General features: G+C 48.4%; 2 protein-coding genes across 2 annotated transcripts; both read right to left on the reverse strand.

The window, feature by feature from the left end:
• LOC8080954 (zinc finger CCCH domain-containing protein 34) lies at positions 2,597-5,536 on the reverse strand. The gene is made up of 3 exons (XM_002440650.2): positions 5,369-5,536; positions 5,052-5,159; positions 2,597-4,273 (listed from the first exon to the last, which is right to left on the reverse strand). Exons 1-3 carry the CDS (start codon positions 5,465-5,467, stop codon positions 2,957-2,959), a joined length of 1,524 nt encoding a protein of 507 aa, XP_002440695.1. The 5' UTR covers positions 5,468-5,536; the 3' UTR covers positions 2,597-2,956.
• On the reverse strand, positions 8,279-8,933 carry LOC110430386 (uncharacterized mitochondrial protein AtMg00810-like). Its single transcript, XM_021448046.1, has 2 exons — positions 8,688-8,933; positions 8,279-8,608 (listed from the first exon to the last, which is right to left on the reverse strand). The coding sequence occupies exons 1-2, from the start codon at positions 8,931-8,933 to the stop codon at positions 8,279-8,281; spliced, it is 576 nt and encodes a 191-aa protein (XP_021303721.1).

The following is a 14,012-nucleotide window of genomic DNA, read 5'->3' on the forward strand; positions in this document are numbered from 1 at the left end:
TCCAGCAGTTTTACATTTTCCAAACATAGGGACTCCCTACATTTTTCAAATATATGATGTTTAGGAGACTCAAGGAGTAGGTCAAATAGAAAAGAACAGATGGGGCGCATGTTATTTCCTTACTTCACCGTGCTATGTTTGTGTCATTTCAACATAACAAAAAGGCTGTCTACCTGTTCAGATGTTCCCAACCTTGCTGCTTTTTTCTTGCTACTAGTTGCTATACACAAAACAGGTTGACCATGGATTGATGTATTACAACTTGCCTCAAATATTGAAGGGATATACCAGAAGTTTATTTTCTAGTATACTCCCTCCATACATAAAAAAGCAAGTCGTTTAGGACAACGACACGGTCTCCAAAGTCTAACTTTGACTCCTTACTTTTATAAAAATATTTATTACAAGTGGTATATATATACTTTTTATGAAAGTATTTTTCAAGGCAAATCTATTCATATGGTTTTCACATTTTCAAATTCAACAACTTAAAAGTTATTCATGATTTATATTCCTAATGTTTGACTCAAACCTTGTCCAAAACGACTTGCTTTATAGGTAGGGGCGGATCTACACCCCAGGCTAGGGGGCTGCAGCCCGAGGTGAGACTAAAGAAACATAAATACACATATGTAGAGTTTTTCCCTCGGCAGCCTGTTGAAATGAAAATCATGCGTGGTCTTGAAAGCCCAACCCCATTCGGTCAGGCAATTAAAGCCCTCCACAGCTCTCTAAAATCTGAAGTCCCAACTTCGGCGCCATCTCACTTCCTCGTCTCCGCTGTAGTCAGCCAACCCCGCTCGCGAGTTTCGTTGTTGTCCACGTCTGCTGGGCACTGTGCCACTATGCAGTAACAATGCATGCGCCAAGCACAAGCCGTGAACTATATATTAACCAGTATATGGGTTGTGTTTATTGGATAAAGCAAACGGTTACACGGTGGCTGCTATTAGTTAGCCTGGGGTGCAGTCCGTCACTGAGAGTATCTAACAAGTATTACTTGCTTTTTGACTTTTTTAAAATTCGTACTCGGCATAGCAGTAGCAGCCCATTCTCAAAATAAAAGCTTTATACTCAACAATCATCTGGAAGACACGTGCATAATGGCCTTATAAAATAAACTCTATTTCCTACCTTAACCGAAAGGCAGAGCTCCTACCATATCTTTTTTTTAAAAAAAAGTGAACTCAGGGCGCAGCGAATTTATATGCAATTTAATTTTTAGGCCACAAGGCCATTGGCATGGACCATGATTAGTATACAGGAACAAAAACAAAAACACATACCAATTCAAACAACTCCCAAGTCACAAAACAAAAACACTCATATAATAACTTGTTCGCTTCAGCTTATCAGCCAAATCTACCGGTCATTCAACAGTGTTTTTCTCTCACAACAAACAAATCAGCTAACAGTACTTTCTGTCATGACTTATCAGTCAAATGAAACCTCCTCGGATTTGGATGGCTGTGATCTTCTTAAAAATCCCACAGAACATGCACCATGAAACCTTAGGTGAAGGCCGGTCCAAAGCAGGTAGAACAGCATCAGCAGCGCTACCCCATGACCTCTCTGGTTCTTGTCCCAGACCAAACCTGTTGAACCACCTCCTAAATGTTTGAGAAGATCTCTGCAGCTCTGCATCTCCACCTCACTTTTCCATCTTTCACCCCTCTTTTCTAAATAGGGTATACAGCTATGGAGATGGAGTCCTATGGGGTACAAGGAGGACTGCTGCATGGAGGAAATGGTGTATTGCCCAAACCAATAAATCAATAATAGACATGCATATAAAGGAAAGTAATCATAGCAAGAGTCAGATGGCGGTGACAAGTGCGGGGGTCTTAGGTAGGGTTTAGGGAAGACTGTAAAGTATGTCTGTGCAAAACGTTGACATCAAGATAAAAGAAATAGGGCCCTCAATCTACTCGTGCTTTCTGTTTGTTTTGTACTTATGTATATAAGAGCTAACCAAATACTCCCTCCAGACCATTTTATCTGACGCGAGTTAGAATGACACGATCTCCTAAATTATACTTTGACTATTAATTTGCTTTATATTATATCATTTATGCTTATAAACTTATAATCATTGGATAGTGTAATTCCTTAAAAATCTAATCATATAAAATTTATATTATAATAGTTAAAAAATATTAGCCTAATTACTAGTCAAAGTTTTTAAAGTTTGAATCATGATATGCGTGTGCGCCAGATAAAATGAACTGGAGGGAGTAATAGTTATTAGCCTGAGTAAATTAACATGTGAGGCAGCAGAAGGAGCAAATTATCTGTCTCTTCGCACACAAATTCGTTTTAAAACATCTGTAATGGTGGTGAAAATGACACACACCAAAAAAGAAAGGGTATTAAATCATTATAAAAACAGAAAGGAAGACATAGTAAAAAAACGGTTATTCCAATGAACCGAGGATACTATTTACCACCAATAAATCATTTTCATCACTAAATAAAACACACATGTTTTTGTTAATAGTTCCATGCATGCAAAATCCATTAATCATCGTCCTAGGAACGTTTGACCAGGCACTAAGGAAGACATCGTTTTTTTCTTGCTTATAAATAAGCTGATATGACATAAGTAAGAAAACCTACATAGAAGGTTCATCACTGTTTCACGGAGTGAAAGGACGGAATCCAAGAGCGTGATTCATCTCCAGCAAGCCATAACTTACAGTTAGCATTTAGTAACACAAAACAACAGGAGGTTTAACGTCATCTGCTAAACGTGGAAATAAGTAAATGTAATTTCAGAATAGAACCTTCCTCCTCTTCACACAGTCAAACTCATGTTAACAATTTTGTCTGCAGATCACAGAATTGTCAACACTTTCCATGCTCTTCAACAGAAGTATTTCCATGTTGTTTGTTATGATAACAAAAGTGGCTGTCAATGACATCATTCTGAGTTCTGACCAAGTTCATTATGTTGTAATTACTTGCTACAGCATGATTCCCTATCAACAGAAGTCCTCCCCTTGACCTTGAGAAGCTCACTCAGAGATTTAGGCCCCTCAAAATCATTTGAGGACGATCTCCCACTCCCATGAGGCATGTGAACAGTGGGATGACTAGCACTTGACTTGGATCTACACTTCTCTTCTTTTATCTGAGCAAGTGTCTTTGGACCCATAAAATCTTCAGGATCCAGGTGCTTCACATTTGCAGTAGAATATTTAGATGGTCCAGCAGAACGAGCATGACGTTGTTTTTTTCTACTCTTCTTCTTCTGTCCTCTGAAGGTTGCACAGGCAAGAGGCCGAGAACAATCTCCTATCAATGAATTTTGCATGTCATGAGTTGGTCTAGTGTCGATCTCTTCGGAACCATTCCTGGCTTCATGAATACGACATCTCTTATTGCGGCCATTGTTGCCCTTAGCACCTCTTCTCTCAGGTGGTCGCTTTGAAATGTGTCCAATCTGAGAGTTCTGATGATTAGAGCCAACATGTGAGTCCATTAAGCTTCTTGGATTGAAGAATCTTGGTACATGCTCTTCACAAGAGGGATTTACAAGATTTATTCTATTATGCAACATATGTCCTGAAGTGGTCACACGGTCATGCCCTTGAACTCCTTCAAAATAATCAAGACAACTGCCATGCTCAAAGCCACGAAGTCCTTGTTCATTGTACTCTGCATCATAATAATCCAGACCATAAACAATGGAGTCTCCAACATGATGTTTCACATGAAGCACCTCTGTGTCCCTTTCTTGTGTGGATTGATGCTCAAGATCAATCATGTTAGAAAGTCCGTCATCAACAAGAACATCAAACCCAGGGGAGGAATCACGCGATATATCATATTCAGCATGTTCAATCCCTGAATCTCCTGAACTCTGATCAGACAGTGTGAAGCTTTTCATGTATCCCACTGTATCAATTGATGTTTGAGGTGCATTGAGAATAAGTCCATTATGTTTGGGACTGCTTGAGGCTGGAAGTCCTGACTGGTGATCCTTTGTGCGGTCAGGGCTGCCTTGGCAAGGATTAACAAGAGCATCTTTCGATGATTCAATCATCTCATTGCCAGCAGGAGTGCTATTTTTAGCAAGATTAGAAGTGAGAGCTTCAGAAGAAATTCCGACATTGTTACGAGTAATAGGATCATGTAGGAAGGAACAACTGTCACCTTTCTTACAATACGAGTTGTAGTAGAAATAACAAGGATTAGCTGCCTTGATAGAAGCAGAAGCATATGAAACAAGTGGATCTGCCAAGGGTTTGGTTCGGTTTAAGCTTTCCAATGGCTGCAACATAAGGGCGTAGTGAGATAACAAGCACCATACAAAATTACATAACCAGAAAGCTAATGAGAAGCTAAGGTCCACCAAGGCAAAAATTAGATCTAGAGTCAATAATGTAAACCACAAAGTTAATTCAATCAATGTATTACGAGCGAAAATTAACAATTAGAAAGACAATATCGAGGTTATTAGATTAGAAATACAAGATACCACGACCTCCTATTTCTAAAATAGGAAATGAATTAATGAACACAAAACAAACAAAACTAAATTAACCACTGGGTCAACTGAACCTCATTTGCTTCCCTGACCCCGTCTACACATCAGCAGCACAACACGGAATCAGTCAATGTTGCCAGTTTGCCACAGAGAATTATTAACTTCAACCAGCATGCGCCAGGGTAGAACCAATGTTCTGTGTTCTTAGAGAATCAATTGGAGATAGTCTGGGCTGGCTGTATGCAATCGAATAACCGACTCACCGACACTGCAAGTGTTTTAAAGATTAGCTCACAGTAGGCCCATTAGCCCAGAGCACTGCCATCTAATCTTTCTTACAAACAACACATCTCCACAAAGTATGTGGCTCCACAAATAAGTTAACCAAGCTATAACAGCACAAGCTTGGCAATTGCATCCACCAGTATCAATTATAAAATACCAAACTGAAGCCCACATTCTCTACTCATGGTACACAGCAACCACAAGTCCACAACAACACAGCGTATCATCACAGTATCCAAGAAATTGAACTCAGCGTGGACAGGCTCCGATCACTCACGGGGTGGCGGAAAGTGCAGCTCGGGTTGACGCAGTTGCCTCGGAACCAGTACCAGCAGCTCTGGTTGAACCGCGCGCCCTCGCAGTGCCGGAACTCGCAATTAGCCCCCTGCAAGCAAAAGTGCAAAACCCCATACACGCATCACGCACAGAGAGCAAGCGAGAATCCGATCAGCCACCAAGGCAGCAAACCAACCAACCAACCGGCGGCTCCAACTGCAGCTCGCCGGTGGAGATGCACGGAGACACTAGAAATGGAGGCGGCGCCGGAATTGGGGTTTTCGCGGAAGGGTGGTGGTAGAAAGGGAGTAGGGCTACCTTGGTGCAGGCGAAGCGGGAAGCGAGGAAGGAGACGCAATCGGTGTTACTCCGCCTCCACCGTGGGTCCTCTCCTTCCTCCGCCGCCACGGGCTCCATTGCTCCCCTCGGCGGCGGCGGCGACGGTACCGACGGCTTGGGGTTTTGAACCTTTTTTTTGGGAGATGAGCGGACCGCGTACCCTGTGGACTGTGGTGGGATCAACGAACCGCCATCAACTAGCTAATTGGTGATTTCTTCATCAATTGCATTTAGGTCCCTCAAAGAGGTTATGATTTACTCCATGTTAAGATTAGGAGAACCAACAGTATTTTTCTCTCGTAACATTTCAGCATAAACATTAGCATACTAAATTTCAGCGAGACGATATAATAAACTACTTTTATGAATTAGTTTCACAAATCAGTAGTTTGTGTTAGGGTATGTTTGGAATGCAGATTTTTTTTTTCTATTCTTACGTTTATCTTGTGGTATTCCTGCATTTTAAATAGGCCCTTAGAGCACTCACAATACAGACTCTATCATAGAGTCTAAAGTTATTTATTAATTACCTCAAACAATGTGGATTTAGAGTCTAAATAAGACTTGGAGTCTTATTTTTTTCTACCCCTTTCTTCAATAAATATGCTAAATATGCTGTCACATCAAGTCCATGTAACCAAACGGAACCTTACTATGAGAAAAAAAAATAAGAATCAATTTTAGGAGGGAGGATTTGTTTTTTTTTAGAGTCCTCCACTTTATTTTATAGGAAAACAAAATACACAAAGTTAGCACAACGTATTTGAGGTGTGTCCGAGTATAAAGACTACTGACTATCAGACGCTGTAGTTAGTTCAGCAGCATCCCAATCCCATTTGACTTTATCTTTTACTGCATTTTATCTTACCGCCTGTTCCAACTTTATCACCAACCTCATCACCCTTTTCATGTGAGCATCTTCAACGGTTTAGCAAATGATTTTCTATCCATAATTTTTTTAGCAAAATAAAAAAAAACTCTCTAAAAAGGCATCTCCAACGGTTTGGCAAACGACTTCCCATCTATAATTTCTTTAACAAAACGAGGAAAAATCCCCTCCAACAGTTTGTCATCTCAATTTTCTATCTTTTCTAAGAGCACCTCCAACAGTTTGGTATTTTTCATTTTCCAAATCACGTTGTTTGCCAACTCCTAAAATAATATAGGGAGGATAAAAAGAGACCATTTCCAAGAGTTTGGTATAATTCACTTCCCAAATCAAAAGTTTGGTCCCACAAGCGTGTTTTTGCGTAGAAATTCTTTTTTCCACGCCAAACCCTTCGCGAACATGCACTAGAATGTCGCTGCCGCTCCCTTCCCTTCGTCTTCCCCTTCATCGACGCCACCACTCCCCGACACGGCTTTCTTAGGCTTGCTTGTGCCTCCACGGTGCTGGCCTCAACGGCGGACAGGGACCAGGAACAAACGACCTGCAAGGTGCTGCCAAGCTCTTCTTGTGCCTCCTCCTACTTTATTGGCCTCGGCTGGAGGGGGCACGGATGTTGGATGGAGCACGACCAGTATCGGCAACCTACGTTACGGCGATACGTTAGTGAATTGCCGTACCGGTATCGCGATACGTATCTGATACGCTGATACGCCGCCGATACGGTATCGGTGAAGTATCGAGGAAATAGTGAAATAAAAATAATTAAATTAAATACTGATACTTCAGCGATACTTGCCGATACTTTTCCGATACTTAGGAGCCCATACATCATCTCAGCAGTCCATTTTAGTGGCCCATGTACACAACCTCAAACCCTAGTCCAGAACTCAGACTCCATATAGACCGTGGCTGCTCCTGGCCTCCTGCCGACGCTGCCTGGTCTTGCGCTCGTGACGGTGCTCGGCCACCCACGACAGCGAGGCCGACTGCTCCTTCCACCGCCAACGATGCACCGCTGCTGCCCGCCTGCCCCAGTTGCTGCCGCCGCCGCCCGTAGGCCACAGGTTGGTGCTCAGGTCAGTGATTCACTGATTCATACAACTTCTCGATCTCCTCCACTTCAGTTAGTTCTTAATCTGCATTATGTTGGCCCAAGGCCTACCCGAGGTGAGCAGCTCCTACTCTCCTCTCCTCCCATTCTCCCCTATACCAAGGTGGAAGAAGAGCTTTGAGCTCTTCAGCACACAGAACACACACCACATGGTTCAGACTTGAACTGAACCTGCACACTGAATGTTGTGGCAAATCGAGCTGCCCTTTTCCATTGCATAGGTAGAGTATATATACACAAAACATGTACCAGTTGGTACATTACTTGGATGGTGACTACACCACACCATACAACTACTCTTCATGGCTTATATCAGCCATTATCTACTCTTGTACCTGCCTATACCAGCCCACTACTCTAGCTGATGTACTTCTATCAACTATGGAAGACTAAATGGTTTATTGCCATACTTCTACAGTGGCAGTTGAAGCTGACCACTTGCTCCTGCCAACGCAGCGCAAAGAGAGAAGAGGGACAACAAATTATGTCTTACAATCTTCCCCTAATCCTGTTGTCCTCACTTGACCTCCACCATGCCAATCATTTTCATCAGTTCCTAAAACCGAAGCTTCCCGAGTGACTTAGTGAGGATGTCAGTGAGTTGCTGCCCAGATTCGACGAACTCGATGACCAGCTGCCCTCCATCGACACAATCCCAAAGCAAATGGAACTTCACATCAATGTGCTTGCTCCTATCATGGAGAACTGGGTTCTTTGCCAGTGCAATCGCCGGCCGATTGTCCACCTTAAGTGTCGGTGGCTGAACCTTGGCTCCAGTGAGCTCTCCCAGCAACCGCCACAACCAGACCACTTGGCACGCTATTGTGGCCGCTGCGACGTACTCAGCCTCACATGTCGACAGCGCCACCATCTTCTACTTTAGGGACTGCTAAGCCACCAGTGATGAGCCAAGGAAGACGAGCACGCCGGAGGTGCTTCGCGGTCCATCAATATCGCCGGCCATGTCTGCATCACTGAACGCCGTCAGCGCTGCTCCTTCCACCGCCTCTGGCGGCACCTCACTGAACACCAAAAGCTGGACGCCGCCACGCTTGGGGAAGACGATGCCCAACTCCGCTGAGCCCTGGACATACCGCAGCAGCCGCTTGACCGCTACCCAATGGTCCTCCCTTGGGTCCTCCATGAAACGGCTCACGAACCACACCGTGAAGGCGATGTCCGGGCGCCGTGTGTGAGCCAGCGCAGCCCGCCGATAATGCTGCGGTAGAGAGTGGCGTCCACCTTCTCTGCAGTGCTTTACGTGGAGAGCTTGATGTGCTCTCCATCGGCGTGGCAACCGGCTTGCAACCAGCCATGCATGCCCGCTCAAGTAGCTTCAGCGCGTAGGCTCGCTGTCTAAGCTTAATAGCGTCCTCGCCCTGCCTCACCTCAATGCCGAGGTAGTAGGACAACACCCCCAGGTCGCTCATCCGAAAACACGCCGCCATCTCCTCCTTGAACCGCGCGATATCAACCGCCTGCGCGCCGGTGACGATAAGATCGTCCACGTACACCCCGACGATGAGGTGCTCCTTCCCCGTCATCAGATGTACAGGGCATGCTTCGTGGCGCACCGCGAGAACCCAAGCTCCGCCATGGTGGCGTCGAGCTTGGGTTCCAGGCCCGTGGCGCTTGCCGTAACCCGTATCACACCTTGTGTAGGCGTGAGACCTTGCGCTCTGCGCCTTTGACGACGAGCCCGGCGGCTGCTTGACGAAGACGGTCTCCGCCAGGTCGCCGTTCAAAAGGTAGACTTCACGTCGAGGTGGTGGACCGGCCAGTCCTTGGCCACCCCGAGCGCTAGCAGAAGCCGCACCGACTCCATGCGTGCCACCGACGCAAACACCTCTTCGAAATCCACTCCTTCACGATGCATGAAACCACGGGCGACGAGCCACGCCTTGTACTTTACCATGGCTCCCCGCTCGTCGCGCTTGACCTTGTAGACCCACTTGAGTCCAATCGGTCGGCATCTTGCCGGCAGATCGACTAAGTCCCAAGTCTCGTTGTCTTCAATCGCCCACATCTCTTCGAGCATGGCCGCTCGCCACGCCGCATCTCGCTCCGCGATGGCGAAGGTTGCTAGCTCCTCTGCGCTCATCAAGAGCAGAGTGTGGCTGCTGTCATCGAGCAGCCGCTTCGCTAAACCTGGTATAGCCACCTCTCCGACCATGTTGTCCACCCGTCGAAATCGCACTCCTCCCCTTCATGGAAAGCATCCACGAAGTCGGAGACGCTGGACGGTGGCGAGGCGTACTCAATTGTGGCCGTCGTCGGCGTCCTCTATTTGGGCGAACCAAGAGATCCTTCTGGTCAGCCGGGGCGCATCTAGGTGCCTAGCCCTGCCTGGACTGGGTGGCTCCCCTGCTTCGGCTGCAGCAGGTGACTCGACGTCCGCCGCAACTGCTGGCTCTGGCGGCTGCTCCGCCGCCGTGCCGTGGCTAGGAATCACCACGTGCTCAACGACAAAGGTGTCGTCGATGCCACCGCCCACTGGTGCTTCCCCGGTTTTGGTTTCCTCCAACTTCCAGGCCGCCGCCTCATCGAAGACGACGTCCCGGGACACTACCACCTTCCCGCCAACCGGATCGTAGAGCCTATAGGCCTTGGACCCCCCTCGTAGGCGAGGACCACCGCCTTGGTGCACCTGTCCTCTAGCTTGCTGAGGCCTGGCTTAGTGGTGCGCACATGCCTAATGTAGCTGAATGTGCGCATGAACGAGACATTGGGCTTGCCCATGCCATGCCTCGAACGGTGTCTGCCCCTTCAGTGCCTTGGTGGGGGCTTAGTTGAGGATGAAGACAGTCGTGCTCACCGCCTTGCCCCAGAACATCGCCGGCATCCCCTTTGCCTTCAACATCGAACACACCATCCCAACAATGGTCTGGTTCTAGCGTTCCACCACGTCGTTCTGCTGAGGAGAATAGGGCGAAGTGAGATGACGCCCCATCCCCTCCTCGACACAGTAGGTGGTGAATTCGACCACCGTGAACTCGCCGCCACAATCTGTCCGCAACACCTTCAGTTTCTTCCTGGACTCCACCTCCACCCGCGCCTTGAAGCGCCTGATGGCGTCCGCATGTAGGGGCTGCAGCCACATGTAGCGACCGCAATCGTCCACGAGCAGGAGGAAATACCTCCGCCCGCCGTGAGTCGTCGGCGTAATCGGCCCACAGAGGTCTCCATGGACCAGCTCGAGTAGGTCCTCTGCATGATACTTCGCCGCCTTGGGGAATGGCAGCCGCCTCTGCTTCCCTGCCAGGCAACTATTGTAGAGCTCGCCAGCGTGCTTGATCTCCAGTAAGCTGACCACCATCTTGCCAAGCCGACCTAGTGCATCGAAGTTGATATGGCTGAACCGGCCGTGCCATAACCATGGCCTCTCTGTGCACGCTGCTGCCAGACACACCGGCTGCTCGATCTTCAAGTCAAGGAGATAAAGCCAGTTACGTGAGCGTTGTACCTTCGCCAGGAGACGACCGTCCTGGTCTCTAATCCGAAGCACGTCGTCGTGGATGAGCACCTCCGCGTCGTGCTCATCCAGCTGTCCCAAGCTGAGGATGCTCCACTGAAGCTCGGGGATGTAGTAGACCTCCAAGAGCGCACGGTGCTCACCCTTCTTGCACCTGAACAACATCGTGCCTCGCCCACGGATCTCTATCCGAGAGCCGTCGCTAAACCTGACGCTCTCAGCGTGTTTCTCGTCCAGCTCAGAGAAGGCGACGCAACACCTGATCATGTGGTTGCTCGCGCCGGAGTCCAGGTACCACCTCTACTCTGACTCATCTTCGACGACCCCAAGATGGACCTGCGCCCGTGGCTCGTCAAGGTGATGGACGGCCGGTGGCGTAGGACTCTGCTCCACCTCCAGCCCCTCTTCCTTGCCACTCTGCTCCGCGCACTACACTCCCATTAGGAGTGCGTGATCACTGTCGCTGTCGGCCTCCGCAAGATGTGTCTCTTCCTTCTTCTCCTTGCGCTCCGCGCACTCGCGTGCCTAGTGCCCGACCTTGCCGCACTTGCGGGAAGCGTTCGGGTCGGTAAACTTCTTCTTCCCCTTCTTCTTGTTCCCCGAGCCTTTTTCCAGCTGTTTGCCGCCGCCGCGTTCGCCGCCACCGTGGCTGGAGCCTTCCCTGGACCGCCGCTTCTCCTTCATGCGCGCTGACCATTCCTCCTCGGCCAGCAGGAGCTTGGGCTTTTCCTTCTCCGGCGGCGCCATGCTGCGGCTCTTCGCCACCGCAGCCGCCCGGCCACGTCCTCCAGAGACAATGTGGAGATGTCCAGCATCGTCTCGATGGACATGGCGAGCTGCGAGTACTTCGCCGGCACGACACACAGCAACTTGGTGACGAGGTCCTCGTCCTCCACCTTCTTGTCGTAGGTGGCCAGCTGAGTGGCCAGAGAATAGAGACGGAGGGTGAAGTCCTCCACCGACTCACCGGACTTGAACCGGATGTCGTTGAGCTCCCGACGCAGCTGCTGAATCCTCACCCGCTTGGCTCGGTCCGAGCCGACGCACATGGACTCCAACATCTCCCAGGCTTGCTTCGCGGTCTCCTTGGCGCCCAGCGCCTCATGGTACTCTGCCGGCGTCGATGCCATGAGCGCCTCCATAACCCCCACCTGGGCATCTTCGCTCTGGTCATCTTCCTCCACCGTCCGCCACCACTTCCGCCCCCGCAGCTTCCACTTCATCTGCACCGCCCACTCACCGTAGTTGGTGTGGGTGAGCATGGGCCAAGAGATGCTGCCGCCATACTCCTTAACCACGCGCACCTCGACCTGCGGCGGCACCGGTTGGAGCTGGTGTTCACCACCCTCCTCGCCACTGTTCCAGGGCGCATTCTCTGCCATTGTCGGTCGGTGGACCTAGCTACGGCTTGTACGGCTCTGATACCACGTGTTGGCCCAAGGCCTGCCAGAGGTGAGCAACTCCTACTCTCCTCTCCTCCCCTTCTCCCCTGCACCAAGGTGGAAGAAGAGCTTTGAGCTCTTAAACACTGAATGTTGTGGCAAATTGAGCTGCCCTTTTCCATTGCATAGGTAGAGTATATATACACAAAACATGTACCGGCTGGTACATTACTTGGATGGTGACTACACCACACCATACTACTACTCTTCATGGCTTATATCAGCCATTATCTACTCTTGTACCTGCTTATACCAGCCCACTACTCTAGCTGGTGTATTTCTACCAACTATGGAAGACTAAATGGCTTATTGTCATACTTCTACAGTGGCAACTGAAGTTGACCACCTGCTCCTGCCAACGCAGGGCAAAGAGAGAAGAGGGACAGTAAATTATGTCTTACACATTCCATATCGTTCATGTTTAGAGATGGCAAGTGGTAGTGGAAGTTCTCCATTGTATGTCTCTGAACCTAGCGGTGTTAATGTATCAAGTGATGGGATAGTGTTGCTGAAGTGAATCAGATCTGTGATGATAGATATCCTCTCTGGAAGCATGTTAATAAGGTCGAGAAAAATGGTTCTGATGGAGAAAATGCTGTAATAGAGTGCAAATTTTATGGCAGAATTTGAAGGGATGATATTTGAAGATGCCACTGAGCCTTAAATTTAGCCATGTCTCCCGTATCCTAATATTTATTATTGTGGTGTAAGAATCTAAGAGCCAGTATTTATTATTGTGTTGTAAGAATCTTAAAACCAAGTGCCACAATGTCTTTAGATGATTCATGGCCGTATGGCACTAGTAATATCTTTGTATTGCCATTTTTATTTGCTGATTGTTCTTCTAGAGTGTATTCTGATTTTTTGGCATATTTATATACTTATCGGCGTATCTCTGTTTTTGGAAAATGCCGTATCACGCCGTATCCGTATCCGGTGCAACTTAGTCGGCACCTGGCCGAGGACGAATCGCTGCATGATTGCTTTGTTGAGTGCACTTGTCGTGCCTGATATCTTTAGCAGACACTGCTCCAGACTCATCATCGGAGAGGGAGTCCGAAACGTATACAGAACCGAACCGTGCTGATGATGCCGCTGCAGTCGGCGCCGATGCCTGTGTCGAGGATGGCGGCCATGCTGGACGGAGTTGCCGGAGACAAGAAACGCAAGCGCGCGGCGCCCGGCCTCGTCCACGACGATATGCTGGAGCGCGTGCTCGCGTGCCTCCCGCCGGCCAGCTACTTCCGTCTCCGTGGCGGCGCACCGCCACGGAGTCCCGTATCTCCTGCGCCGCTTACTCGCGCGTAACGGCACGGGGCCCATGGTTCCTCATGCTCGAGGACCCCGACCGCCATGACAAAAACGAGGAACACGACGACGCGGGAGAAGAAGTCACAGGAAACGACAGATGCGCGGCTCTCCCGACGCGCGCATATATGCGCGGATTCATCGATGTTTTACGAATCGGCAAAAGTTGGGAAAGTCGTATGCCAAACTATTGGAGACGAGTTTTTGAGATTTTTCTAAAAAAATCAAAGATGGGAAAGCTATTTACAAAATTATTGGAGATGCTCTGATTTGGTATATCTTCCTGTCTAGAGTGCAAATATGTGCGTGGGCTGCATGCTTAGTATCGGTCTTTTTTCTCATGTTTAGTGGGTCTGCGTGTTCGCTTAGTGGGGTTCTTCGTTCGCTTAACGAGACTCTTT

Source organism: Sorghum bicolor, chromosome 9, assembly GCF_000003195.3.
Source record: "Sorghum bicolor cultivar BTx623 chromosome 9, Sorghum_bicolor_NCBIv3, whole genome shotgun sequence".
NCBI classification, from domain to species: domain Eukaryota; kingdom Viridiplantae; phylum Streptophyta; class Magnoliopsida; order Poales; family Poaceae; genus Sorghum; species Sorghum bicolor.